This window comes from Xenopus tropicalis, chromosome 9 (assembly GCF_000004195.4).
Source record: "Xenopus tropicalis strain Nigerian chromosome 9, UCB_Xtro_10.0, whole genome shotgun sequence".
In the NCBI taxonomy this organism is placed as follows: Eukaryota; Metazoa; Chordata; class Amphibia; order Anura; family Pipidae; genus Xenopus; species Xenopus tropicalis.
Window position 1 is genome coordinate 72,321,156 of NC_030685.2, and position 27,829 is coordinate 72,348,984.

The window sequence follows — 27,829 nt, forward strand, 5'->3', positions numbered from 1 at the left end:
GGAGGCAGCCATTCAAAGGAGAAAAGGCACAGGTACTTAGCAGATAACAGATAAAACACTATTGTATTCTACAGAACGTATCCGTTATCTGCTATGTGACCTGTGCCTTTTCTCCTCCAGCTTGAATGGCTGCCCCCGTGGCTACACAGCAGCTTATTATATAAATTATAGTAGTGTTACTGTAGCAAGCACACCAGTTTTACCAGTGCAGGGCAACACTACATTATATTTTTATTACTTTAAAGCTCTTTCATTTTTTGGTGTTACTGTTCCTTTAAAGAGCACAAAACTTACCATCCAGGATGCACATACTGGATACAATCAGTTACTACGCCTGTAGGCCCCAAGAGAATTCAATTTGGCAGCATGCAACAACGGTTTCCATTCAAGAACAAGCCTCTTAGCACAATGTAGTCCCCTATGCCTTGTCCCTTATTTTTGAGTGACTAGCTGAGCACAAGTTCCTAGGGTTTAGTTTGTCACAGCTTTGGCTTTTTTGCAGAATCAAATCAGAATACTTAGTATAAATTACTGAAGCACTGTTTAAAATAGGGTAGAATAAGAGTTTAAGGGTGTAATGCTGTATCAAGATGGCAGTGCCACTGTGAGAACAAATTACCCTAGACATTTATGTTTTCCAAAGTAGAGGAGATAGAAAGTTAGAGATTAGAATAATTGTGGGGTGGCTAAAAATTGCCAATGACAAGTAATTTTATATTTCCCTGTCCTTTACTAGACCAGCCACAAATAAAGCCACGCTACTAAACAATAAGACCAAAGAAAATTAGATGAGATAGGATCAGGCAGGGGGGGCATTAGTGAGCCACAGTATATAGGATTACAAACCACCCTTGGCTCCAACACAGCGAGGCAACAAATGAGAAATGCTGCTAAAATATCGCAGAACTGTTTCTAAATTACAGGTATAGGACCAATTATCCAGAATGCTCGGGACCAAGGGTATTCCAGATAAGGGGTCTTTCCGTAATTTGGTTCTTCATACCTTAAGTCTACTAAGAAATCTATAAAATATTAATTAAACCCAATAGGATTATTTTACATCCAGTAAGGATTAATTATATCTTAGTTGGGATCAAATACAAAGCACTGTTTTATTTTTATAGAGAAAAAGGAAATCAATTTTAAAAATCTGAATTATTTGATTAAAATAGGGTCTATGGGAGAAAGGATTTCCTTAATTCAGAGCTTTCTGGATAGAGGGTTTGCAGATAACGGATCCCATACCTGTACTAGCATAGAGACCGTAGCAGTGACTCTTGTTTCTCTTTCCCCCTTGCCTATTAGCAATCTACAGGGACATGGTTACTGCATGCCTTGACATTTTATCAGTGCATATCCATATGTACAAATGTTCCAGTTCTTTCTGATCTCAGTTAAAATATGAATGAGTGGTGAATGTTTAATAGTAACGTTGAGAGGACTTACAGTTCCGGACTGTGGCATAGCAAAGACATCAATAACCCTGACTGTGTAATCATCCACAAACTCTCCCAGCATCAGTCCCATGACTTCCATTGGGACACCAGCACGTCCATGTTTTAGCATCTAGAAAAAATGTATAATGCAGGAGGAACATTAGTAGAGACATTTTTAAAGTGAAGAATAAGAAGCAATTTAAAGGGGTGATTTTTTTAAGAATAAATTTTAGTGTGATGTAGACGGGGGTGTCCTAAAAGATGGAAGATGAATAGTAGAAGGGCTAAAAATAAATATAGGCTAACAAATAGAAATTATTATAAACCTTAAGCCTCACAACTTGTTTCTTTGGTTAGTGGTGTCACTGACATTTTTAGTTGCAAACTATAAAAGAGGTAGAATAGGAAGGCTAAACCATAAAAAAAATACATGAAGGCCTAACAATAAAATACTTCCATCAATAACAAAGTAAAAGTTTAAAGGTTAACTTCCCCTTTGATTTTGGGACGTGTAAAGCATTCAGTGGCACAGTCACTGTACTAAGTTCCATTAAAATACTGTTTTTTTTTTATTTATAATTTTGCAGTGATTTCTAATAGCTTTAACACTGGTATCTGATATCTTTAAACCTATAAAGGGCAATATAAAACCTCTTGCTTTGCAGGGGACCTTGCCATTACTAACTTACTAGTACAGAAGGAGTTAAAGGCATAAAACCTTACCTTAAGCAAAGCTAGGGAGGAGATATACACCTGCTCAGCGGTATCCACTGCAGGAGCATCAGTGGGCGGGCCCTGAAAAAAGATTTTAAAAAATTAGCAATGTTACAGAGAAACTAAAATAAAACACATTAAACAAAATTCAGCGTTAAGCAGCCCCCAGACACGGGTAGTCGAGAGAAATACTGTTGGAGTGATGCAGTTTACACATCTGATGGGCAAACTTTGTGCATTGAAACTCCATATTCAGGCGAGTCATTTACCTATCCCTGTCGTTTTTATATTTTTTAAAGCCCCTCTTTGTGGTTCAACAATTTAGGGCTACGCTTTATACCAAGGCTGAAGGTATATGACACAAATGGTTACAAATGTATTACAGTCATACAGAATATCTAGGACAACAAATACATGCTCACCCAAGATCTGCCGTTACTGGCTCTTTGGAATATCTAGGTAAGCGAACAAGCACTGGTCTATTGCCAGTTTTCCTCTATACCGCCATTACACTTAAAGGGCAAGGCAACCTTCTTTTAAAATATTTACCATTGGTTTCATCTCCCTGATCGCTAAGTTATTTACACAATATAATGCATACTTTATGTTTGTTTTCTAAAGTATTACGCACCGCTGAACTTGCAGCTGCCAAATTGCCTTCCATTACGTATTAAAGATGGCCGTTTAGCTATTTCTGCACATGCATGAAAAGTTCGGAATCCCCCTTAGTGTGTTATAATGCACATGCAGTAGTGCAGGCTGTTGGGGAAAACAGAACTATCACTAATCTCGCATTTGAGAAAACTAAAAGGTAGCAGATCAGTGAAGTTCTGTAATCAGAATGGGCACCTTGCAATGGCAACCATAAGCATGGTTGCTTTTCGCATATTATTTACACAGGGTGGGGATTCTGAAGGTCAACAGTGACGTCCACTTTAATGAACAAGCTCTCCAGGTGCTTTCCTGTGCATGCTGTGCCGCACTGATAGGCTGTACTGCCCATGAGCACGGTCTTGGTCTTCCTCGAAAACCACTGGATTATGGGAGATTCCCAAAGAGAAGTCTGCATTTTTTTCAGGGTATTGCTGCAGAAAAATGTCAGAGTTTAGCATTTATTCCCTCAACTTTCCTTGTCCCTTAAGCTGGCTTTAAATGGAGTCAGAATAGATATAACCGCAGACTTTAGGGTCGAATAAAAAAAAAAAAAAAAAACTTTTTACATTTTTATTATTGTTGCCATTATTGATTCCCCATATGTATTTGAACAATGCAACCGAGTACAATAGGGGTCCAAAAGTACCAGGAAGCCTCTTCTAATTAGCAAAGTTTAAGCTGGAGAGATGCTGAAACAGGTGTAGACATAAGCACACAGGTATGCTCCTGCAAAACACATTAGCATTAGAGTGATATTTAGCTCAACTTAGAGCTAATTAGGTTTCAACCTGGCACCTTAATAGGATTCCACCTTTCCAACAGTTTAATAGGTCAAATTTCTGCTCTGTTAGAGCTTCCATCTTTAACTGTAAGCAAGGTAAAGCCATCTAGATGCAAAAACAATACAGTAGTAGTCCAAACAAACTTAACTTGGGTCCCAAGATAAATTTAGTACAGGCTTCCCCAGAAAAGTAAAGGTTGCTACACCAGCACAGGGAGGACCAACCGGATATGAATGCCCTTGACTTCAGAATAAACTGTTTTAAAGGCAATTGTCCAGATATTTTTTTGGCCAAAAAGTGCATATAAAAATATACTGTTATATGGCATAAAAAAAACCAAAAGGCACCACTGTAACAAAGCTTAAATTATGATCTAAAGGAATAACGACACCTCTAACCAGATGGCAATTATCACATAAAATAAAGTTAAAAAAAGAAAAAAACTTGCCCATTTGCCTACAGCTGTGTCTTCTCTGTATCCTCCACAATGTCAGATATGGGGCTTAGTCATGTGAAATGAAATGCCCGCTGGTAACAGGTGGCACTGCACTGTTAAAAGAGGATTTTCCTGTTTGGCAGAGTTAACCACCCTTGCAGGTAATGCACGAACATACGTATCGGCCCTAATACCCAGAGGAACCAAAGTCTCAAGCATCCCAGGGAAGGGAAGGAATCGGATGCCATTTGTTTAGAGGTACAACTACCTGTACTTCTATTACTTTTTATACAGTTCTAATCACTTCTTGGCAAATAATCAATGTAATAAAATTACATTTACACATTTTTCGAAGTGGTCTGAGGTTGGCTAAGTTGCCCTGCTAATTTGCTTTATTTCTAACGCTGTACTATCTAATTCTGTTAACGGCTTAAAATCCTTTTGAGATGTAAACAGTAGGTTTTTACGCAATACACTTATAGAGACAGCAAGAATTATAGCCATAAAGCATAACAGAAGCCCTCTTCTCTGAAATAAAGGAGATTTCACCACTTAACACTTCTCAATAAAAGCACAAAAATTATAAGATTTTCAAAACACAAATCAAAAAATGTTTTCAAACCTACTTTCCTTTATTAAATGAGGGTTTTTTTAATGTAATTTTTTAATTACCTTGTCTCTTACAATAGAACTGCACTTGCCCCACAAGTATTGTAAATAATTACATTTGCTCAATTTCATAAATTAATGCTAGTTTATTAAATATTCACCAGTAAGAATGTTATCTATAGGGGAAGGAAAATTCAAACATAAAAATGGAAGAGATTACTTAATTAGAGAACCTGCCAGTTTAATGGACTCAGTACTTCAAGACATTTACCAGAAATATACAATAATCAGTACAAAGTTCTGTTATGTTTTTTAGCCTTTAAAAAAAACAAGGCCGATTAGTTGTATTATTTGCCCTTCTGCATGCCTAATTATATTTCTAATTATGAAGCTGAAATAGCATGAGAATGCCGACAACAAGGTCCTTCTTAAGAATGATTTGACAGCAATATTTAACAGCATTCTAGTCACTGGAAAAATTAGAGAAAGAGAAAGAAGGAAAGAAATAATAAAACCCAAGAAAAAGAACAAAGCAAATAGCTTTCTTGAGAGGTCAGTACCAAGACACACAGAAAATGTATCTGACTGATTTATATCTAAAAAAAAAAAAAAAAAAAAAAAACTCTAATATAGACGCTTCATTCTGCTTCTAACTGTCTAAAAGTGTTAGCCAGTGTGCTGACCTGCCTGCAGGGCAATAATCACAGCCTTCAGTCAGGACATTAAATCCATCTAAAGCCTGGTGAGCCCGTCATGGGATTGCACATAGTCACAGTCTGGGGAAATGATGATATCATGATAATGTAATAGGGAAATGCTCTGAAAGCCTTTCTGTGGAATTAAAAACTACGACAAGCAAGAAAGTTATGAATAAAGTATTTGAAAGCTCATGAGTGGGACTTTGGCTTATGGTAAAATCAATGAATTGTATAGGATTATCACCAATGATAAAGCCAAAGCATTATCTAAAGATTTTTAAGTCTTACTTGCCTACAAAGAGGTAATGTATATATACAGCATACATACATCTAGATGTTATGTAAATATTGTACCATGAAGTGGGACATGGGAAAAAATGTCTTTATGGTATTAAGCGTTTAAATGCTCTTTACTGGCTCCTTGGTTTCACATGGACAGTGCTTGTTGACAAAGTGCTACAAGAGGCACTTGAGATGGTAACAGCACAAACCTAATGTGTTATCTACCAAGGCCTTTTAGCAAATTTGTTAACATTATTAGCCATTTCACTTCACCTTCGTGTTAGTGTGAACTTCCAGCACTTACTTAGCCAGGTTTATTAAATACCTGCTGATTAAACAAGAGTCAGGACGACGGATAAGAAAGCTGCAATGCAAAGCTGATCTCTGTTTGCTGTAAATAAGGCTGGAAACTAATAAATAATCACAGGCTTAAGAAAAAAAAAATCCAAATAAAATAATTGTTTATAAGTCCAAATCCTTTGTTTCAGCAAGATGGGATGCAATCATCCTTTATTTTATGTATTTAATATGCTTTAGTTAGGTGTTAATGGTTGATTATTTTCTCAAGGAGGCGCAAGGTCTTGGAGAGGGAGAAAAAAAAAAAAAAGGATAAAAATAAATAAATAAGAACGATATGCAGATAATGAGCTGTAAGAGAGATGGGGGGGGGGGGGGGGGGGGCACAATACTGCAGCTTTTTTGAGATCTGATTACCAAACACAAAGACTGCAATACAATTATAATGTGCAACGTTTACTTATAACGTAAAGGCTTAACAATACAAATTTTAGGCACCTACTACTTCAGATGGTGTTTTTTTTTTTTTTTAAGGTACTCTTGCAAGCCAATAAGCAACCTTTTAATACTTTAATGTCATGAGCATTAAACAACGAGTGTGAAAAACAAGCTGCATGTAAACTATAGCTACGGCGTCTGCTTCAGTGACTAGCTGAGGCAACCTGTTATAGGAGGTGTTAATTGGCAATAGGAGTACAAGTCAGAAGCTTGTTCCCTATTGTCCAAGCTCGGCAAGGCTTGGTCATTAGAGTGGAAATGAATTCTTTCCTGCTGTTTTTAACCCTAGATGAGTGGGATCTTATTTGGCAAGCCTCATTTCTTCCCCGCCCCCCAACGCCGGAATATTCTGAGCATCTCCAAAACCAAAAAAAGTGTATTATTCATGACTATTTCGGCTATATATATTAACTTCAAACTTTATTTTTTTGTGAAACTGAGCCTTGTATTAACAATATTTAAAAGTTCTCGTTTTTAATCCAATTTTTGAACATCTTTTAGCCACAGATTTCTTCGACCAGCCCAACAATGAAAAAATGCCACAAATCCAACGGAAATGGAGCACATATGTCCGAAATCTGAACAGTATGTTACACATTAACATCGTGTGTCCCAACCTGCCAGTAAACAATATCTTTGGAAACACATTTCCAAAAGATTTGTCAACAAAATTTTCTGCCTTAATTGAACCATCAAAGCAATTTTGAACCTCCCCCCGTTTATTTTCCATTGTGTACATTCAAAAGGTAATGGAGGAAAAATATTGAACATTATTACTTTAATCCAAGATATGAGAAATTATAGTTTAAAAAAAAAAAAAAAAAAAAAAGATGCAGAAAAATATGAAACAATCTTTCTGCCAATGGTTGTCGTTGACTTAAGGTTAATTGTTACCGTCAAATTATGCATTTTTAAATAGCTTTCTAAATTACAAAAAAAAAAAAAGGGATTACTTACCTAATTAACAGACAAAATAGAGTGATTATAAAGTTTTTTTTGTTATAATTTTGTAATTTATATTAGGAAGTAAACATTAAACATAAAGAATGCTGTTTATCCCTTAACATTAAACAAATACAATGGTAGACAATGAATCTCAAATTTCTGTTAATTTTAAAAATGGGGAATTCTGAATAAACCTTTTTCGTTTGCTAAGCGCCAGAAAAACAAATGTTTGTTAACTGCCTTTTGCAAATACTTTAGCTCAGACAGCACTGCTGCATGGTTATAAAACTAGGGAAATTGCTTAAAAAATAACTTGGATATTAGATTAAAAGACAAGTAAATCGTGTTAAATAAAAAAATGAAAAAAATCCCACTTGGCAATGAAGTGAAACCTCAGGCCATTAACACATTTTAAAAGGAACACCCCACACAACCCAGTTGGTGGCCAAACTGACCAGAGCATATGTTTAACCTCTGCTGATTGCTACCAGTAACTGAGAATTCATATTATTACCGATAATAATATTTTTTTGTGCAATCAGGCCTAATTCAGTAAACACCTAATTAATGATCATTTTCACTCGCTGCCTGTTTTTTTTTCAGCCACAACCGAGGCAAACAATAAGCAAGTCACTGGAGGAAAAAAAAAAAAAGGTGCGACATATTTTTTAAGAACTATCTAATGACCTTAATGATGTCATAAGTGGCTCTCCTGCGAGTGCAGCTTCACAGGTCACTGGATAACGAGGACAAATACATTTCATATTTTTTCTATCAAAAAGGATCGTACGTACGTGCAAAACCAAATACTGACTCTTCATACTGTAATTTTTGTATTAAACTGGGCATTGCTGGAGTTAAGAGGTTATTTTCAGTTCTGTTTATTTAATAGGAACTCCTAATATGGTTGTTCTTCCCTTGTTTAATTTAAGGCAAGGGACACTACCATGACAGAGCAAGTCAGGTTACACATTTATACAAATAAAGCAGTCTCCTAGATAGATACAGTCTGGCTACCTGTGAAGAAAACGTTGGTTTTGCCATATGTTTACCTACTCTCTAAAATATATAAGGTCCAACTGTGAACGGACAGAATAAAACTGCCCAAACACACACATATATTCAGGGTCATTGTTAAAAACTAGGCAAATATGCACCTGAGCAGAAAAGGTGGACATACACGTTAAGATCCGCTCATTTGGCAAAGAGGACGATATTGGATTGATCCAATCATTTGGCCCAAGAGTCAAATGATCAAATCACATTGAAAGGATATAGTCTGGCCTCACCCTAACAGGATTTCTGCCCAACTGACATCTGGCCAATTTTTCGCCAGATATTGGTTGGGTTGGGCCACCTAAAAGCACCATTCAAGGGCCCATAGACTCATTAGCAGCTTTTATCAGGCCATGTATGGCCCCCTTAACCCATAGTTACCAGACTGCAGCAGGCAGAATAAAAAAAATCAAACATTTAATTGGTTGCTATGGGTTAGTGCCCAGGTGCAAATTTAACAAGGGTTGATAAATTACCCTGTTTTCTCACTTTGAACCCTCAACTGTCTATATGCCTACATATGGGCTAAACATGATGACTTCCTTTATCAATATATAACAAAATCACATACTGAGGACCAGGAGTGGATGCAATCTGGTGCCCAAAGGCCGCCCCAAGTGATATAATGCCTGTTCTCAAGAATGAATACTTGATTAACCTATTTTGGCACACTACGGGGGAGATTTACTAAGGCACGAACGCTTCGAATGTGTCTGAATGCACTTTTTTCGTAATGATCTGTATTTTTGCAACTATTTTGTCACTATCCCGACTTTTTTGTATATTTTTCGCAACTTTTTCGTTGATGTCGCGAAAAAATCATATTGTTGTGCCGAGTACGGAAGTTTCGGATTCATTCAAGCTTCAGTATCGTGACTTTCCTTGGGCCAGGTTGGAGCTGCATAGTGCCATTTATTCCTCTGTGAGGCTTCCAAAATCATGCAAAGTCAGAAAGGTTTTTCCGCCGTTTACGATGGTTCAATACGATAAAGTCGCGATGGCGACGAAATCTCCCCCTACGTGTGTGGCCAAAACCTGAAAAGATGCTTGTCTAGAGAGCTGCCAAAATGACTAGAACTAGCAGTGCATGGTAAACTTGGATTTAACATAAAGAAGCCATCTTTATTAGTGTTATCAAAGCTTTTGTTGTTGAGTTGTGAATATGCATGGTACCCATTTTGTTTAATTCTACCTACATTAATTACATATAGATCTGTTGACAGGGATTTTACATTAGAAGGCGTGGTTATTCTGGTTACCCTTCTTATACCCCTATCTGCCAAATGTATTAGGTACTCCATAACTTCTGATCATCTTATATGTTAGTGCCGGTAACACTACACATGCTCAGTTCACTCTGGGTTATTTGTGAGAAGCTAAACTGAGGCTAGTGCCAGACAGGGCTGATTTGGAGAATCAGCCCCTATGCTGGCATCAGCCTTTCCCTGTGCCTCAGTCTGAAGCTTTTGAGTTGACCTGGGTGCAGACACACGGAGCAGATTTTGGCTCCAAATGCAGTACTCTGTGTGCCTGCGTAGTGGGTGATTTATCGAATTTTACAAGGCTGGTTTTTAATCATTTCTCACGCAATATACACTGGGTTCTATGCTGTCATGCAATATGAAACTATATTAATTACTAATTGATCTTGTATCATAAATCATGATTTGTGAAATATTTCCTTTTCCCCATTTGTTCCGAGGATGCAGATAGCAGCATCTTGAGGGCTACAAAGTAGACATTATTGCTGTCTATTTAGGGAAAAATTAAATCTCTCTATAAATGCTCTTCATACCATTTAACACAGTAATGACAGTGGATGCTTGATTGGCAACTTGTTCTCTACACAACTTTCCTTTTAAATGCGAATGTGACAAGTCTCAGTGACGAGCAGATGAGAGACTGATTTCCTGCAACTGCCAGGTCTTACAGGTCTCCGTATATATTATGACTGTGTTCTCAAAAGCTGTAGCAAACAGTTTCTAATAACCAGCCCCAATGCTGGGAATTCATCTTCCAAGTGCTAAGATTTGAATGCCATTCATGATGCCCTAATCTGGAAGTAACCCAACTATCCCATCTGATAAAATACATTCGCAGATGGAATAAATTGATGGCTAATTGGCAACTGCATTACTGAAACATAATAATGGCCAATACGATGCATGTTTACTACTGCTCAAAACCAAAAAGCAAGGCATTTGTGAAGGCCGGGAAATATTTTAAGATCAAAAGAGAAAGAACGTAAAAAATGAGAATGCAACATGTACATTATTTCCGTGTCCATAAAATTAGAGGTAACGGATGTTTATTCAGCAGATCTTATGGATGAAATTACATATAGGGACAAAAGCAGATACAAATAGTATTTAGACAATTCACACAAAAAATGAGAAAAGAATTTACAGGATAAAGCAATAAATAGGTGTGCCCTCTAGTGGTCAGATCATGAATAAGGAAAACAAGCTTGGTTGTCTTTATCAGGCAATAGTTTTAGAACTAAATATCACAAACATAGGAGACCCCTTACTCTCCACAAAAACCCAAATAAATTACCTTCTACTTACACTACTTCTCCACTCTTACTAGGTCTCTTTCATTGTCTTTTATTGTCTGTCATTTTCCACAGACCTCACCCCCAAATAACATCAACTCCAACCTCAAATTATGTTCCAAGTGCTAGGTCACACCCTCCTAATCCAGAGTATGTGGTGCTAGGAGTTCCACAAAGAGCAGACTGACAGACAAGGTTAGGTAGGAGATGATAAACATCAAGGGAGCAACTCCAGATTAGAAAGGCTCTTTCTTTTATAATTGTAAACTTTTTTAGACAGGCCCATCTTTACCTCTTGTACAGGTATAGGACCTGTTATCCAGAATGCTCAGGATCTGGGGTATTCCGGATAAGGGATCTTTCCATAATTTGGATTTCCATAACTGGAGTCATTTAAATATTGAATAAACCCAATAGGCTTGTTTTGCCTCCAATAAGGATTAATAATATCTTAGTTGGGATCAAGTACAAGACACTGTTTTATTATTACAGAAAAAAAGGAAATCATTTTTAAAAATTAGATTTATTTGCTTATAATGGAGTCTATGGGAGCCTTTCCGTAATTTGGAACGGGTTTCCGGATAAGGGATCCCATACCTGTATTGGTTGTTTTTTTCATGTAAATTTGTATGTTCAATATATACACCCTTTTATTGCACAGCACTGCATAATATGTCTGTGCTTTATAAATAAGTGATAATAAATCTATAGAAACTATAATTATATATCAATGTAAAAAAATAAAGTTTTGTGGCCCTTTAGGGGCGAGATCAGACAGGGATGAATTAGGCATCTTAAATTGCAGCTAAATTGCCCAAAACAGCAATAAATTAACACACTGACTAACTTATGATAGCATTTGTCAAACAATACTTGCCTGGAAAAGTGTTTGAAACCATGCTTTAAGGGTATTTTGATGCATGGGTTAAAACAACCATGTCTGAGGTTGTAGAACTCCTTGCCTATTCATACATCAAAATTTCAAAAAATACAAATGTATATAAAATACCCTCTGGTGCCTGAAATTGGTTGAACAAGTGATGTGAACCCAAAACACAGATAGAGAGTACAGTCCACTTAAGTCTGTCACTAAAGTGCTTGGATGTAAGTGGTGCCTAAAGATCTACCCCTCACTGGTCAGGATGGTTACTTACAGCCCTCCACTTCAAACCTTTCCCAGGGAGAATCACTGGATTTGAAATTTCTAACTGGGATATTGAGACTTATAAAGTGTTTTAACATTTAAAGAGATACTATAACAAGTATGAATGAAGCATATGAAGGAAATCTTTATGGGTTTAAACAATGCAAACATGGGAAAACTGCTCACAGAAACCAAAAGTTGTTTTGGTACTCTTAAAGACAATGCCCAGTGGTCACTGATATTTCTCCTATTACACACATACTATTTTTTTTTTTTTTTTTTTGCCTTATTCTCAGTATTTTGGTAGCAAATTGTTTACACAGAATTTTTCATTTTGAAAAATTTGCAACAGAAGCCCATATGTCGACCTTTCAGACACATTTTCTCACATTTGGAGAGACAGATGACAGACGCTGGAATTAAGGAAGTTTAATTTTGATTATATATTTCAGCTGATACCTAATTATGACATCATTAAAAATGCGCATCGAACAACCTCTAATGGAAGTCAGATTTCACATGCAAGGTGAGAAAACCATCTGACTTTTCCAAAGCAGATGTTTTTTCTGGGCCAATGCAGATAAATGTCAAATATATAGGCATGCACCAAACCCAGGATTTGGTTTGGGATTCAGCGAAATCCCCGCACTTTGGCAGGATAAGCCAGGGTCCAAAATTAGTTTGGCTGCACACCCACCGGTCATGTGACTTTTAGCTTAAGACAACTGAATGCAAAATTTTTGTTTAGACGTTTTTTTTTTTAAATTAAAATTTGAATGTGCAATATTTGTCCAAATGAAGAGAATTTCATATTCCGCTGAATCCAAAAATAACAGATTAAGTGCATACCAATATATCTTAAAAGTAGCAACAGTTTCACATATCAAAGATTAACCAACAGGAGTCACAATCTGGGCACACTGACCAAGGGTGCTTCTCCAGCAGAAAACTGTGGCATACAATATAAACCTGTCCATCTCTTACCACTTTTAATGTTACTAAAAAGCACCCTGGTTGATGAACACTAAGCAGTGACAGGCAAAATGAAAAGTCTAAGTAAGCATTATTGTATTGTGGTCTACCGGTCATTGCTTTGAGCAGTGACAGATGCTTTGCCCGTCACGGTTTTCTAATGGGTAACAGCTATGGCCAAAATGTGCCATACAGCTTAGTGGGAAACTAATGAAACAAATAAATAAACTGGAAACCAAGCCCTCAATCTGAATCAGTATGATTTTACACATCAAACTCAAACTAAGAAAGATGTGGTGTACAAGGGCAAAATAAGATAGAGGAACAACTCATGACCTTTATGTGCCAACTACACAAAGTGAAAAGTTATAAAGCCCACAGGTCATTCTATGTATATGATTGTATGTGATCCAAGTAGCAAAACACTGAATGTTATAGTGCAACGCACATAGTAATCCTTGTACTTTCCACCAGGTAAATACGTGTGCTTGATCCCATGTGTCGAAGCACACTGTGCCTTATTTATTTAAGGTAGGTGTGGGGGTGCTCATATTTAAAAGTACAGTATTATGTGAATGGCATTAAAAATGCTTCATTGCTGTACTGCCTCCAATGACGACTGTGGAACATTAAAGAGACAGTTATCTATTGCGCTTAAGCAAGCTGGTATACATATTTTGCTATGAAAACATGGATTTTGTTTTTGGATTGTTAACAAACTGACCGATAAGTGTTCATATCTATGGATGCAAAGCAACTGAGGTGTAACTGGAATTTGTACATATAATTTGCTCATCTAACTTCTAAATACACTTGCCCAGTGTAGAATGGGTTACCAGTCTGATGTAATTGTTGGGACAACTGCTGAATGAAAGGAGCAGGGCCTGTAGCAGACTATTTTGCTACAAAGTGTGTAGACAAACTCATCAGTGATCAATACGTACCTAGCTTAACTTATTTACGCATGTAACATTTGCTATGTTACATTTGCTAGTGAAATGTGGCGAAGACACGGGGAGATTAGTTGCGGCGACTAATTACTTGTGAGTATTTGCTACGCAGATTAGTTGCCACTACGTTTTAGTGTTTTCGCCCTAAAGGAGAATATAGCACTAAACACCAGCATTAAATAATATCCCCCCAAATCTTATACACTTCTGTAGAATAGAATACAGCTCTCTAATGTGACATTGCGCACACAACAGAAAAAAAAAACCAAATGAATAAAAATGTGACTAACCTGGCCAAGTCCAGGCATTCCTCCTCCAAGCCTTAAAAGTCGGTCCATATTCCTAAGTGAAAGAAGAAACAGAAAACAAATCTGATTAGTTGGTTTTTCCTTTATGATATTCACCCTCAGTCACTCACTATGCCAAAAATATTGGTTGTAATTGCAACACAACAACAGTCTTCCTATTAATTAATGCCACATTATAATTCAAGAAGCCGTCTTCTACGCTAATTAACAGATTTCATATGCTTCCTCAGGATTTGGTTACCTAAACCATAAAGCCAAGTATATTATTACAATTTTAAGGAAGTATTTGTTGAATGCTCTATACATTGTCTTATTTTCTTAAACAATGTTCATCGTTAATACTTTCTGAAACTGTTTTTGAGGTACAATGATTAAAATATGACATTTTAAAAAACAAAATGGAAAAAGCGCCCTCATTAGGGAGGGGGGGTGATATCACTCAAACTTCAGTCATACTTTACTGCTGTTAATCAGAGCATAGGTCACATGGCTGTGGCACCCTCGGAAATGAAGAATATGGCTAGCCCCACGTGAAATGTCCAAATTAAATATAAAAAAAATCTATTTGTGTTTTTAAAAAACGGATTTCAATGCAGGATTTAAGATTTTTTAATATTTAGAAAGTTTCTTGTTTCCGTGCAATGAAGCTTGTAAAACATTTTTCCAATAGTTCCCCATTAAGTACTTAAATGCCAGTGTTTCTATACTGTATTATCCAATGCCACACACTACTAGAAAAAAATATTTTCATAAAAAAGGCTTTATTTATATGAAGCAGGGCTTTACATTTGGTCTATTTTATGTGGTTTATATTCATAGAAACCCACAATGCTCAATGCTCTAGTCCTGCGGGTAAGGGCAAACGCCCATACCTAGTGCACTCTTACCTTCCTATTTGTGACTGTATGTCACCCAACCACTTAGACTGTAAGCTCTACAGGGCAGGGACCTCCTTCTTACTGTGTCTTATACCACATGGCACTTACTCCCTGTATATTTATACTTATTTATTGTATTTACTATAACATGTCCTCCCTGTGAGTAATTCTGTGTTTTGTAAGATTGTACAGCGCTGCGTACCCTTGTGGCGGTTTTTAAATAAAGTTATACATACATAACATAGGCTGGAGTTTACGTATGGACTATATGGTACCTCAATCATATTAAAAAAAAATCACTGAAACGCAGCCACTGGACAAGTGAATAAATCCAGTAAGTACCAGGGCTTCATAAAAAACATATCATAAAACCCCAAATAAAACTACCATAAAGAGACTTTTGTACTTTTTGGAAACAATCCAGAAAATGTTCAGTTAATAAGTTTTGGGAAATAAAAGGAAGCATCTGAAGGAATTCATCTGTAAAAAACAACTGTGGGCACAAATATACATTTTGTGATTCCGATTACTATAAATACCACATATGCTACTTAATTAAGGAAAAAAAAAGCAGCACTTTCATGGAAGCCATCCAATAGAACTGTCTACCACTACACTGGTAGAATGCAACATTGTCTGACATTCCAAACGACAACAGGCAGCATTAACCTGTCAGAATATCACAGCAATGAAAAATAAAACAATTTGGTTGATCTGATCATTTGGTTGAATGAAAACTAACTTGGTGGCAAAGCAGAGGCATGCCAAATATTAATATACATTTGAAATTATTCATATTTTACTTGCTCCTCCAGCTCTTTAATGTGTTGCCAGTTTAGCCATACATAGGGTAGGTCTGTTGGGCAAATATGTTTGGCCTTTTAGCCTAAATTGTATCACAGAGATCATGGGTAGAAAGAAGAGCTGATTGGGTTATCAGTCAGAACTGATCAATTTCAGGTCAAGTGAAAACGCCTGCATATTGAAATGCCTGTTTTTTTCAGTAGTTCAAACACAAAAGGCATTGGTCACAGGAGCCAACAGATGGCAAGTTCTGGCATTTCTGACCTACTTGTTTGGGCTACTAAAACTCTTACTATGAGCCACCGACATGCCAAAGCAATGTTGACTTAACATACACACAGTATTTAACTAGGAGAGATAAGACATAAGCTAGAATAAATACATTTATGTACATAAAAGAAAACAAAAGAAACTGCGTGCAAAATATAATAAATAACATTCCAAAAAAGAAGTAATTATGAATTAGGGTTAGAGTAGTATGCCTTTAAGAGCAGTGGCACACATTATTTTGTCACCTGTTGGAAATCTTCCTCTCCTGTGGGCAACAAGATGCCCGAAAATACCTTTGTACGGCTGTCTAATCTTCAAATGTAACATATTCTGAATATAGTAAGGCTTCTTTATTAATTGTCGAGTTAAACAAAAAAAAAAAGCAAAATATAAATATGACAATATGTATGCACCCACTTTTTGTTTTATTCTTGAGCAATAGCTTGAAAAACTGGAACAGAATTGTCTCAGTAGCACACAATCAAAAATTTCTATGAGGCTAAAAATCTTGGATGCTTTAATAAACTGGGGAAAAATAAAGTTATTTGAGACAATTCCCACTTCTATAGAAATCCACCAACTTTTACTTGCCAATGATTTTTTCATTTGTTTTCTTCAATTTTGTGTCATTAAGTAATAGCGATGTAACAGTGATGTAGGCAGGTTTACAAAATATATGTTTCAGCATTTTTGGGGAGTAAAATTAAGTGATACAACACATGACGCATTATTAGTAGGGATGCAGTGAATCCAGGATTTGGTTCGGCCTTTTTCAGCAGGATTCGGATTCAGCCGAATACACGCTCCTGGTGACTTTTTGTCACATAAGCATGGAAGGATGGCACTACTGCTTTAATTTTGATTTGAGGCGAAAAAAAAAAATCCAGCAAAAATTTCCATTCTCATGAGAAATAACACAACACGCCTAACACTGGATCAATAAGAAAGTACTTTCTGGCACTTTTGATATTAATAAAACTTTGGAACGCGAGTAGATTAGCCTTATGAGTGGAGAACAGCCTGGGACAGAAACATCAATTGGCTCCCACAGAATAACAGCACACAACAAAATTACTCCATCTCTGAATATTGAGTTCAACCTATTATACACACCATTAAAAACATATACCCTAGTAGGTCAGAGAAGAGAATGAAATAAAAAACAGATTTTGAAAAGAGCTGTGAACCTATTACAAGGTGTGAATCATACAATGCTGGAAAGGGTTTATTTTACTGCAGTGATAGTTAATGTGTGCAGTGAGGAAAGGGTTAGAAGACTTTTTCAAATGATTTAACAGATAAAATACACTTGCATAGACCAGTTCCTGTTCCATCTAGTTCAAACTGTGATGCTTTATAATGTGCATTAAAACATGTAAGGTGAATTTAAAATGCAGCAAAAAAAATTCAATTTCCAAACACAGGGTTGCATGAAAAAAACTATAAAACAGGATGCATATAGGTCAGTCGCCCAATCAGATCACTGGCTGTTTTATAACCACTCAAATATTCAGCTATAAACCATATATTCAGCCAAAATCCAATTTCTGCCAGTTGGATGGATGAGATATTTTTTTTTTTTGGTGAACTAATTTATTAGAATATCAGGCTGAAATCTAATTGATTTGATTTCAGTTAGAGGTCTGCAACATTCCAAGAGTTCATACTTATTATTATTAATATATTATTATTATATTATTATTAATATATTACCCATCTTATTTGACCAAGTAAAACCTTAAAACATATTGTTTTCGAATAGCAAAGCCAAAATAGACTATTTATGAAAAGTCTGAAATTGTATTTTAAAAATGAATTACTTTATCCCTCTCACAATAACCTGTATCAGTTATTGGTTGTTTTTTTCAATGTCAATCTGTATGTTTCATATATACACACATTCACTGTATGCTGCATAGCGTTACGGAATATGCTGGCGCTCTATAAATAAGTGTCAATAATGATAACAACTCAAAAAGCCTGGCCACTGACTCTCTCTGTTACTATTTGATACATTATTTCTCAGTAGGCACAGCTTTATCCTCAACCAACACTTGAAGCTAAAACAGCACCTAATGCAGGGGTCGGGAACCTTTTTGGCTGAGAGAGCCAAAAACACCACATATATTTTAAAATGTAATTCCGTGAGAGCCATACAATATGTTTGGCCGCGGATGCTGCGGGGCAAGGTAGGGTGGGTGCCAAGGATGCCGGATGCGATGCAGAGGAGGGCGTGGCCTGCGCTTGGCGGATGGAAGATGTGTTCTAAGGCTTAGAACACGTCTTCTATCCGCCGAGCGCAGGCCACGCCCCCGTTATTTCTTTTTTTTTATTAAAGATTTGGCAGAGAGCCAGATGCAGCCATCAAAAGAGCCACATCTGGCTCCCGAGCCATAGGTTCCCTACCCCTGACCTAATGTGTCAAATTGTAACAGACGTATGCAATGCTTAAATGAAATTAGAGCAACTAATGATTCCAATTGTTCAAAAGTGTGACCGGCTTACTGAAACACTAATGGAAAACATGAGTGGTAGGAAACTAAAACCTAATTCATTTTTACAAACATTTTAAACAAATGAGAGCAAACCAATAATGTCGGACTCCTCAGCAATACCAAGACCGCAGCAAGGAATCACAAGAGCTAGATATAGGCCACCTTAAAAGCATATAGGCCACTGTAGCTAGGCATGTGGTCACAAAATCAAGATTTCCTGCCAGTGTGACAGGGCCCAGAGGGTTTACTTTTAGAGACGCTGCTTTTCCCTGCAGGAAAGTAGCAATCGACCAATTAGCCCAGTGATCCCTAATCAGTGGCTCAGGAGCAACATGTTGCTCACCAACCCCTTGGATGTTGCTCCCAGTGGCCTCAAAGCAGGGTCTTATTATTGAAATCCAGGTTTGGAGGCAAGTTTTGTTGCATAAACAACCAGGTGTACTGCCAAACAGAGCCTCCTGTAGGCTGCCAGTCCACATAGGGGCTACCAAATAGCCAATTGCAGCCCTTTTTTGGCACCCCCATTAAGTTTTTACATGCTTGCATTGCTCCCCAACTCTTTTTACATTTGAATATAGCTAACAGGTAGAAAAGGTTGGGGTCCCCTGAATTAGCCCATTCAGTCTGAGAATTGAAATGGCAGATTAGCCAATTTGGCTGCAAAAGTTGGTAGGCCAATGTTGTATCACAGTATTTAAAATTTAATGCAACCTCTGATCACAGTTCAGCTTGTTTGAACCCCTAAACACAGGCATGCGGCACCCATGTTGGATGAAAACTGTTCATCAATATCTGGTCACATACCCAGCTTAAAAGGAGAAGGAAAGTTACAATTACTGGTGCCAAAATGTTAGGGTTAGGCACACCCCCCTCCCCTAGTGATTGTAATCACTTCTACCTGTTAGGAGAAAACTGTACCAGCCCGGGGAAGAGAAACACAAGCTTATACCCCTTCCGGGTGCAGTTTTCTCCTAACAGGGGCACAGTCCAGGGGTATTAGGTAAGCAATTACAATACATAATATTTGGCACCCCACCAGTGACTTAGCCTTTCCTTCCCTTTAAAGGAGAAGGAAAGGCTAAGTCACTTGGGGGTGCCAAAATGTTAGGCACCCCCAAGTGACTTTAATCACTTACCTCGTACCCTGGGCTGGTGCCCCTGTTAGGAGAAAACAGCACCAGCCCGGGGAAGCAGTATACCACGTTTCTTCTGCGGCGAAATCCCTGGCCCGGCGCATGCGCAGTAGAGTGAAAAGTCGACTTTGTTCGGCTTTTCACTCTAATGCGCAATGTGCCAACGCGGAAGGAGGAAGCGCTACAAGTACCCCGGGCTGGTGCTGTTCTCTCCCAACAGGAGCACAAGCCCGGGGTACAAGGTAAGCGATTAAAGTCACTTGGGGGTGCCTAACATTTTGGCACCCCCAAGTGATTTAGGCTTTCCTTCTCCTTTAACTGAGATCATGGGGACAGTAGACCAACACATCACAATGACACAACATTCTCAATGGCAATGCATTTCATATACAAGAATAACATGTACATACAGTTAAAATTGGGAATAGAGATAGCACAAATTAAAAAAAAAAAAAAAATGTTGACTTCACTCAAGAAGACACCATAAAAATAAGGTATGGCTCTCTAAACGTAAATTGCCCCAGACTGGCCCCTATGAGCCTGCTCCATTTTCTTGACTGTGGTAGATTTTGTGTCAGTCCCTCTGTGTGAAGTTCTGAATGGGGATGCAGGACTAAAGTCACAGGTGGAAAGGCCCAAGAAGTTGCAAAGGGCGCGAGACCGGAATTCAAAATGGAAAAGCAGTGAAGGTGAGGAATGTATAACTGGCCACATCTGAAGTTAAAGGGGAACTCCACCCAAACACAAATGCTTTTTGAAAAGTAAACATAATTTCAAGCAACTTCGCAATATATATCAGTTAAAAAATATGCAGCCTTTTCATGATTTTTAATGTAATAATATGGTTTGGAACAGTTCCCTAAGCCCCGCCCCCTGTTCCCCTGCTGATCTGGCTGACTACTTTGTGACTCAAATAAAATGTAACAGTAGTCGCCTGTCCCCAGCCTGCATCCTCCCAATCCCATAATTCCCTGCACACGTGATGTCAATAAGGAAAGGAACATCACAGTGCAATGCATTGTGGGTTATGTAGTTCCTGAATGCTGTCTGTAGGCTGTGGACAAGTTGTTACAATTTGTAACATCAGTGTTTTAGTCCCTCCTCCCCTGCCAGGATTTCAAATGATGCAGAAAGAGAAGAACTGTTTTGCAGCTGGATTTCAGCATATAGAAATGGCATTTATTCATACTGTTTGAATGAACAGATTCAACTGGTTTGTATTACCTATTCAGTGTCACTTTGAAAAAGTTGGAATGTCGATTCTGCCTCTTTTAGCCCACAGCTGAAAATGCTATTTGTTGGGGGTTAACTGCTCCAGTAATAAAAACAAAAAAAACACATTGCCTATGAAGATTCCATTGAATTGCTGCACATATTCTTCACTTGCTTGTCTTTCTATTCATCTTTCATTCTGGCTGTGTAATGGCGTCCTGGTTGCTAGGGTAGTTAAGCCCTAGCAACCAGATGACATTTGAAAATTCCAAGCCATAGAGCTTCAGGAACAACCAAATACCCAACAAATTATTAAAAACTCCTAAAACAAAAGACCAACTGCAACCAGCCTTGGGATACTGCTGTCTGTATCATATCAGAAGCTGATGCTATATTGGCACCAAAAAGAGCCCTGTAATGCTGTGGGGCCCAACGCAAAGGCCATTGCTTCACAATGCCGGCAGGATGAGTGTGCAGTTCTCACCCGAACCAACTCCTATGCTTCTCTTAATGGTCAGCGGCTGAACAACTAAAACATGTACATACTGCCCAAGAGTCCCGCAGTCCCGATTTCCTTAACACGGCCCGTAGTACCGAATCGCTACTTACACAATGCCGGTAACAGCAAGCAAATTCTCTCCTGTCTCACGGGAAATCCCGTCGCCACAAGTCTCATCACGCGAGACTGAGGCGTCACAACTAGACGTAAAGGCAGTGACGCGGCACGTAGCCGCCTTGGGGGCGTGGCGTGCAGACACGGCGTACCTCACATTCAGTATCTGCTAGTAACAATTCGCGGTAGTTTGTGTTTGTGTCAAGTTGCCAGATATTCCTGCCGCCACTAGAGCTTTAGCTCCCAATATCAGTCAGATTTTTCCTGTGCCAGGGAACTAAATAAAGAGACTTTTTTTTTCATTCTCCCCATTTGACCGTCAAGGAAAGGTTTTGTTTACTAGGGCACGGCGTAAAAGGGAATTTTCCACAGCTGAAAATGCAATTTGTTGGGGGTTAACTGCTCCAATAATAAAAACAAAAAAACTCATTGCCTATGAAGATTCCATTTAATTGCTGCTCGTATTCTTTATTTGCTTGTCATTCTAGCTGTGTAACCACTTCCTGGTTGTTAGGGTAGTTAAGCCCTAGCAACCAGGTGACATTTGAAATTCCAAGCCATAGAGCTATGCCTGCTGCCACTAGAGCTTTAACTCCCAATATTACACCTGCAGTCATTTAGATTTTTCCTGTGCCAGGGAACAAAATAAAGAGGTTTTATTTTCCTTCTCCCCATTTGACCCACAAGGAGAGAGGTTTTGTTTACTAGGGCATGGTGAAAAGGGGGAATTTCCTATCATACTTACCGTAAATTTCTTTTCCTGGCTGCTACACATGTAAGCGTAAATACCCCTGTAGTATTGCAGACATGAGGTGGCCAGGAAATAGGGAAATTTCCTATCATACTTTAAATATGCTTTCTTGGCCATTACTCATGTCAGCAGACTACAGGGTATTTACAGTAGTATTTCTGACATGAGGTGGCAAATTTATTTATGAGGGTCACATGGTGTTTTGTAAACAAAGGCTGAGACAATAAAATTTACGGAAAGAGTTTTAGGGGCATGGCAACTAATCTGCCCAAAATGCCATCCCACTGGCAAGAATGTATATCGCCAGTGGGATGGCATATACGGCGCTGCAAATAAATTTACATTCTTGCCAGTGGAATGGCATTTCGGGGAGATTAGTCAGCCGCTACAAGGGAGATTTGTCACGTGGCGACTAATCTCCCTGTCTGCCATGGCCCATAGGCTGTTTTTTGTTTTTTTTACGGTGGCATCAGAGGCTGTCAGGGTTGCCATCTGTCATTTATTTGACCCAGACAGCCCAGTTTTCGGAAGGGCCGTCAGGATCAAAACTGCCTGTCCAAGTTTCAAAATTATGAAAACCAGGTAGGATTCTCTGAGATTAACATGGTGATTAGCTAGCTGCCCTGACCCTGTGACATTACCAACTGCAATGTCACTGCCCCCCTGCCCGGAGTTAGAAGTGGGAATGGGGGCAACGCTAGTGCCAATGTTGTTGTGCAAACAAGGCAGATTTTTCACATCAACAAAATGAGGGACTATGAAAAAAAATGTAGTTTGTTTTTATTAATAGCCGCCACCAATGTATTTGCTCCCAATATTTGATCAGAAGTCATTCATTTTTTTCTCAAACACCTTCCACTTGTATTAGGGAGAAAAGAAAAAAAAATGCATTTTGCCAAAATGTATTTTTATGCCCCTGTTCAGAGCTTAGGTTTGTGCCAGGGAGCAAAAAAAAAAAAAAAAGTACCTGCTGCCATCAAAGCCTCCTCTGCTATTCTGACTGAAAAGGAAAGGGGCAAACTAGGGCCAGGTGAAATTAAGTAACCTTAGGCAAAAATGCTCCTTTGGGCTGATGCCACACATAGCGTATATTTTCTGCAAGCGGAAAAACACTTGCTGAAAATATCGCCATACGCTCCTACCTGTGCCTGCACTCGAATGAATGAGATATGCTCCGGTGCAGATACGTGTAGCTGAAATACGCATAAAAAACATGTGCCTGCACCCAAGTGTATCTCATTCATTTCAGTGCAGGCACAGGTAGGGGACATATGGTGCGTATGGCGCATATTTTTGGCAAGCGGTTTTCAGCTTGCTGAAAATATACGCCATATGCCTGGTGTGGCATCAGCCTTGGGCTTGTAATGACACCCTGGTTTCAGGCTACAGATCCTTGTACTCTGGCCTTGGTCTAACACACCTTTCTCAAAAAAATGATGGGAGCAAGATTTCTGTAAAGAAGAACATTTTGTGAACTTGTTAATTATTAGTCCCCCAATTTGCCTCAATTTAGGGACAACATGATAAGTCTATGAGAAGACTGGGTGAAATTGGCAAACTAGGGCAAGATATTTCACAATTATGGGACAAAAAATGGCTGATTTAGGACAATCGGTAAAAATAACCAAAATTCATTTTTATATTTTTCTCACATTTGGTTATAAAATAAAATTGTATGCTCTTTTTACTCCAGGGTTCTGTCTATCAGCATAGTGCCACAATGTTAGCTCTTTTTCACACTGATTTCCTCATCCCTTAGGCAGGGCTGTTTTAGGTCCAGTGCTGCCCTAGGTACCAGTGATCTCTCTAAGCCAGACGTTTTCAAACGTATTTGACCCAAGCCCCCTTCAGTGATTAATATTAAGCCAGTACCCTTAGACCAAAACATTGTTACTGACAAAGTCTTTTTCATTGCCTCTTCCCTTTGTTTTCTACCTGCACTCACTTCACTAAACTTTTCAGTTTTGCTTCAGCTTTACCTTTCTCATGCCTTTCTCTTTTTTCCACTTCTTTGTATTTGTTCCATTTTCCACATTTTGTCTTCTACTCTCTTCTTTCACCCTTGTTTTTCTCTTTTCCATTCTGTTTGCCATGTCTCTCCCCTCCTCCATTCCTATCATTTTGCCATAGTGTTGCTCCTTCTTTAATAATGTTCTCTTCCTTACAACCATATTCACTTTCAATTTAATTTGACCACCACTTTCTGCCTGTCTGTAGTCAGTGCTTATCCAAAGTTTGGTCCAACTAGGATGAATGTGCCCTCACGTGTCAGATAGTGACAATTTTACAGGCCAGTTTTCTACTTACTAAACCCTATATGGCTTCAACGACTGCACCAGCTAATGTAGCTAATCTCACAATTGATGGTTTTTCTACTTCCAGAAAAACGATACTGAAGAAGGCACTGATCCATCCAATTCCACCAGTGACTACAGTTAGTGACTTTACTGGTTTTGCTGCAGAGCTGTCAAGTGTCCCGGATTAGCCGGGAGCTCTCTCTCTCCATTTCAGTGGCTCATTAGTCATAGTGGTAAGTGCTGATGGTGGCTTAAGGGCATTTTTGTGTTATGCATGTCTAATACCATTGAAGAACTTGTCAGTATCACTTTAACTTTTTAAAATGTAATAATTTTTATTACTTTTAATTTTTATGTAGGCGGTTTTATCCAATTAATTCTGTCTGCGTCTACAATTTTAAATCAAATGTTCTCTTTTAACTACAGATGCTATTGACTGTTTATGCCTAATTGTAAGTAATGTTGATTTTAATTAGACATATGCCATTAGACAACTACCTGCTTATGAACATGGTTCTTTCTATGTATTATCTAATAATTATTTTTAAAGCTTACCAGGGAAGCTGTGAATATAAAAAGGCTCACTGATGAACACAAGTGCAAATGTAGAAAGTGCAAAAATGTACGCAAATCAACACTTTTTACCAACTGGCAAATTTTTTTTCCCCCTAGAATTTGAGTGTAATGGGGGCATTCGCTAAATAGTGTGCATCACAACTAGTGCGTGATCTGCCAACGCAGATAAATATTAGCGCCTCCTTTGGTAAATTGCACTCACGTGGTGCATGCTTTGCTTACTGTATGCCTTTTAGTTTGCACAGTTCTTCAGGCTGAACTGGTGTATTGTCGCTATGTGCAAGTTGTAATAAGCGTGTATGGGCATAAGTACCATTGTTATAAGCAGTTGTGACAACAAAATAGCTCCTGATTTCATGATTTGCACTTTGTTCATTTTTGTGTTACCCGAGTGTGACTTACCATTGCAGATGCTAATTAGTGTCCATATAGAGACATTGCTCGTAACTAACAGCTGGCTTTCTTAATTATTTTGTGTGTAAAAATGGCATAATTTTTAGAACAGTGATGCAAGAAATGGCAACAGGATAAATGATGAAGTGCGAATGCAGTAGCTAAAGGCAGCTATACACTGGCCAACTGGGAATGATTTCTGACTTTGTGGCCCAGAGAGTGAACACACAAGAGCGCACAAGATGCCATAAACTTTATAGCTGCCTTTCTGTTGGTACAGGTATGTTTATTCGGGCAACTAGCCCAAATGATCAAAACAGCCATAAGTGAAAGTAGTTTCAGCTTCACCTCCTAACATGCACTGGCTGACATTGTGCATTGGTAGATTACATTTTCAAACCTGCCCAATCCCTGAACCGACCAATATTAATAGTATATGACTTGGGATTGTCGGATATTACACTTGTATGATAATACTATTGTAAATTACAACTGTGATGTATTAATGCTTTGATGATAATACAATGTTGTAACTATATTAATATAGCTATAGGTTGTTTACAGCATTTGCAAATCTAACATTTCAGGTTAATAGAACAATCTTCACTTCTACACACCCTGTGCTGGGGGGGTCAGTGACCCCTATAAACACTACAGTCTCTTTTACTTCCTTTTATGATGTCACACATAGTACTGGCAGCAGACTTAACTCCTATTGGCTATGCCTCCGTCAGTCTGACACTGCTTCCATTCCCATCACTTAAGAAAACTGATCAGAAAGACAGAAGGACAGATTTAACAGGTATAAAAAGTAGCTTTTACAGTGGCCTTTTTACTTTAATGGAAAATTGATTTTCTATCATGCTGAGAGCATTGTTGGTGTTTTAATAAGATTTGGACATTAAAACTGAACAACCCCTTTAAAGGTGGCTCCATAGTAGGAATGCAATTCATACTAGCCTTTGTCACATGTACAAAATGTAAATATTTTATAAGCTACACACACACACACACACACACATGTATATATATAGCTAGTAAGCAAAAACAAACCACACTCACAGAACTTGTATGAAGCAAAAAAATGGTGTTTAATTCAACGTTTTGGCTTAGACTCAAGCTGTCTTAACGGCTTGAGTCTAAGCCGAAGCGTTGAATTAAACACCATTTTTTTGCTTAAGTCCTGCGAGTGCGGTTTGTTTGTGCTTACTAATTATATGTTAACCATGCACCCAGGCAGTACCTGGAGTTCTCTGTGTGCACCATTTCTGGACTTTAATTATATATATAGCTATATGCACACACACAAGCATATATAATAAAACAATAAAATTATATACTTTTTTTTTTAATTTTCCCTTGCAATAGGTGTGATATTCTGAGTTATATAGCATTTAATTAACACCACTTATCAGCTGTCAGGTAATATGATAACCTGCTGGTTTTCTTTCTACTGCCAGTGCAAATAATTGTACAAAAAATTGTGCTTCATTAACTGCCCATGACCTCTTGTCACTCATGTGAATATTATACTTGAATAGATTGCTATAAGCTATAAAATCTTTTTGTTTTTAAGTAAGGCGAGTAGAATATATGTTTTAAAAAATTGTGCTAGACCCATGCCCTAATACAGATATCTTTTTCTGCATGAATTCTATACCACTGAGCGTTAACAAAAAAAAAAGTCAAGCAGTAGCTGCAAAAAAATGCCCATTGACTTCAATGCATTTTGTGAATTTTTTGCCATTTCACAAATTTTATGGCAAAACAGATTCACTCATCACTAGCTAGCATATAAAAATTGAGTTCTGTCTGTTGGTAATACCTTGTACAATCAGTCATTAAGACTTTTAACTTTTTTGAAAGTGATGTTACCTCTAATAAACCAATTGGTTTGTTTTACAATTTAATTTCAAGTAATTGATATTCAACATAGAAGACTATTTTTGTGTTATTATATATGTGATCATTTTTCTTGCTAGTTTGTTTAATGTTTTTCAAGCAACCTGGCATGTACTTGTAGATTGTAAGCTCTTTTGGGCAGGGCTCTCTTCACCTCTTGTATCGGTTAT

At 37.9% G+C, this 27,829-nt stretch overlaps 1 protein-coding gene across 2 annotated transcripts in view; it reads right to left on the minus strand.

Moving 5' to 3' along the window:
* The window catches only part of psmd14 (proteasome 26S subunit, non-ATPase 14), a 49,005-nt gene extending 27,240 nt beyond the window's left edge, over window positions 1-21,765 (minus strand). Inside the window, 4 exon segments of one of the 2 annotated variants that reach the window (NM_001030465.1) lie at window positions 1,447-1,566; window positions 2,160-2,231; window positions 14,318-14,369; window positions 21,737-21,765. In NM_001030465.1, coding sequence (NP_001025636.1) covers window positions 1,447-1,566; window positions 2,160-2,231; window positions 14,318-14,365 — 240 coding nt within the window. In that variant the 5' untranslated portion in view covers window positions 14,366-14,369; window positions 21,737-21,765. 2 annotated transcript variants of the gene reach the window in all.
* Between the last annotated feature and the right edge of the window lie 6,064 nt (window positions 21,766-27,829).